Genomic DNA, 2,837 nt, shown 5'->3' on the forward strand with positions numbered 1-2,837 from the left:
TAGACAAACAATCCTTTAGACTTTCTCTCAAAAATTGATGAATTTTAGACTTTCAATTCTTCAAAGAATTACGCTTGTAATCCTTAGCTTTGTGCTGCGTCAATTAATTTGTTTATTGAAACTTTTGATTAGCTTTTCTTTATACAAGAAAGGTTATGAGTGAAAGAAACTTTGGAAAACAAGAAGAAAAGGGCCTACTTAGTGGTTAGGATGGCAACCCCAAAAGTCTACATATGGCAACACCAAGAGGAACATAGACCTTGTCTTTATTTTGAGAACAGACCTCACATTTTATCTCCATCTCACCCAATTTAATCTTCCCTTACTTCTGGCTTTAAAGAAAAACTACTAGAAGCTAAAGAAATCTCATAGTCTTGGCTTGTTTTCCTCTTTTTCGAGCAAGAAACTTACTTTCCACCGGATTGTGAAGTGTCACTGTGTCATGCGTTCGCAAATAATACTTGTTTAGTCTGAACTACCATCAGAATTGCATTCCTGTTGCATAAAATCTTTCTTCATTTTAGAGTCATTCATTTTCTCAGTGTAATAGTAGTTTCTTGCAGTGTAGTTTCTCTATTCCCACAAGTTATCCAACGCTGCAGAGATTTTTTTTCTCCTCATTCATCTTAAAAAAGAATAAAAATAACATTATATATATATATATATATATATATATATATTGGTCCAATATATATCTATAACAGTCTCCTTCTTTTGTTTCTACTTTGTAGAACAAATAACAATATCAGCACTAAAAGCTGGGAGATTCATCCTCTGATCTTCGAAATTTCCAAGATATACACTGTTCTTGAAATTTGTGCAGCACCAAAAGCTGCCTTTGTTTTTTACTCCCTCTTTGTTCCTTCAAAGATTCCTTTTTTTTTTTTTTCTTTGTTCCTCTTTTTTGACTTCCAAGTCCAACCCAACATGTCAAGTTTGAATCCCTCAAAAGTTGAAACTTCTATCCCAATCCATTTCCACATGCCATTGCCATACCAATATTAATTCTTGAACTTCAACTCTTAATCTCTTCTGAAGAATCTTGGGGTCATAGTGTTTTCTTGCAGATACCCTCTCCTCGTTCATTGTTGGCAAGTGAAGGTTGGTGTCAAGTTGAGAGTCAAAGTGTTTTTTTACAGATACCCTCTCGCTCATCGTGTTGGCAAGCGAAGGTTGGCGTCCGGCTTCTCAACGTGTGGATTGAAGATATTTGTCGAAGAACCCGAAATTTTTTGCTCCAACACATCCTCATCAGTTCCTTGATCAATCAAAGATTATCAACATGTGCTCAGAAACTAGTCCTCCCAGACTATCATTCTCCCATGATCTTATACAACCAGATGTTCTACCAGTTGGTCGGAGAGACACATCACTCTTGGACATGAACTGTGACTTTGAGTTCAGCTTCAGAAGAAGCAGCTTCGAGTGTCAGTCTTCCTCCGCCGACGAGCTGTTTTTGCACGGCGTAATCCTCCCTATGCAGCCGAAAGAAAAGGTTTCGAACAGCGAAGTCAAAAGTTATTCTTCTCCTGCTCCTCTTCCGAGTCATCTTCCAATCCATGACGATCATAATCCAAAGAAGAAGAGCAAGAACTCGAAGGAAGATATAGATTCGAGTTCCGATCATTTCGAGCAGAAGCCTCAGTCGAAATCCTTCTGGGGATTCAAGAGAAGCAGCAGCCTCAATCAAGAAAACAAAAAAAGTTTGTTTTGCTCATTGCAACTCTTGTCAAGAAGCAACTCAACCGGATCAGCTCCGAATCCGAAAAAAGCTATTTTTAAGGATGTTCATAAACAAAAACAGACGTCGAATATTTCAATGTTGAAGTCAGCATCATGTTCATCATCTTTTTCTTCATCGTCTTCGTTGAACCCGCATGCATCGCTGGTGCCGAGGCCGCCGTTGAGGAAGGGATACAATGGATCGTCTTATTACGGCAACGTGGTTCGAGTTAGTCCTGTGTTGAATGTACCATCTCCTTACATTTCTAAAGGAACTGCAAAGCTCTTTTGTTTGGGTTCTTTTTTACACCCCGGTAAAGATAAAAAGGGCAAGAAATGACTTATGTTCGATTACAAGCGATGTTACCATTCTAGACTTTTGTTCACTTGCTTCCTCGTCGAATGTTTCAGTTTACATGGAAAGAAGGAAGCAATGTTTAGCTTATAGAAATTCACTTGCAATACCGTTACGGTTGGCAGTCAAATTTAGTATATGATTAGATTGAGATATCGAGTTAATAATATTACTGAGTTAAAAGAGTGGGTGAATAGAGGGGGTTGGAAGATTTTAACGTGTTAAAATGTCATTAGTTAGGAGACACGAAATGTATCCCTATTATTAAGGATTTGTCTTCATTGTGGTGGGAGAATTGCTGTTGTTTATATTCTAGGTGTGCTTTTGGTTCATGTCTATAATGCTAATCAACATACACCCTTTTTGAAATTGGTAGTTCATTGTTGTTTCTTTGTGAGTGATTTTGTTTGCTATTTTTTTTTAAGGGATCAGGTGGTAGCGAAGCTATGGCAGCCCATCTTTTCAAGGGTCGGAAAGAATCACATAAACATTTTAGTTTTTCTGGTCACTATTGTGTGATTCACGAGTCAGGAATCAAACTCATAATCAATTGTGTGAATAGGGGCCTAGAATTAGCCCTAACTACTGGGGTACCCCTTGCCCCTTGGTTGTTTGAATGATTCTGTTTTCTCAGCTAACCTTTTTTTTCTTTTTTCTTTTTTTGTAGCTCTGTGTGAAATGAATCAAGGGTTTTTATTGGGTAGTAATCACGACACTCCAAAATGAATATTTTTCTGAACTTTGAGCGATATAAAACTAA

General features: G+C 37.6%; 1 protein-coding gene across 1 annotated transcript; it reads left to right on the plus strand.

The window, feature by feature from the left end:
- The first annotated feature begins 284 nt into the window (after positions 1–284).
- On the plus strand, positions 285–2,452 carry LOC126625217 (uncharacterized). The gene has a single exon (XM_050294305.1). It carries the CDS (start codon positions 1,283–1,285, stop codon positions 2,060–2,062), a length of 780 nt encoding a protein of 259 aa, XP_050150262.1. The 5' UTR covers positions 285–1,282; the 3' UTR covers positions 2,063–2,452.
- Positions 2,453–2,837: the final 385 nt, after the last annotated feature.

The sequence above is a fragment of the Malus sylvestris genome, chromosome 6, assembly GCF_916048215.2.
Source record: "Malus sylvestris chromosome 6, drMalSylv7.2, whole genome shotgun sequence".
Classification (NCBI taxonomy): domain Eukaryota; kingdom Viridiplantae; phylum Streptophyta; class Magnoliopsida; order Rosales; family Rosaceae; genus Malus; species Malus sylvestris.

What these genes read in the sequence shown, in the direction of transcription:
- LOC126625217 (XM_050294305.1), top strand. Translation starts at nt 1,283, where the DNA reads ATGTGCTCAGAAACTAGTCCTCCCAGACTATCATTCTCCCATGATCTT.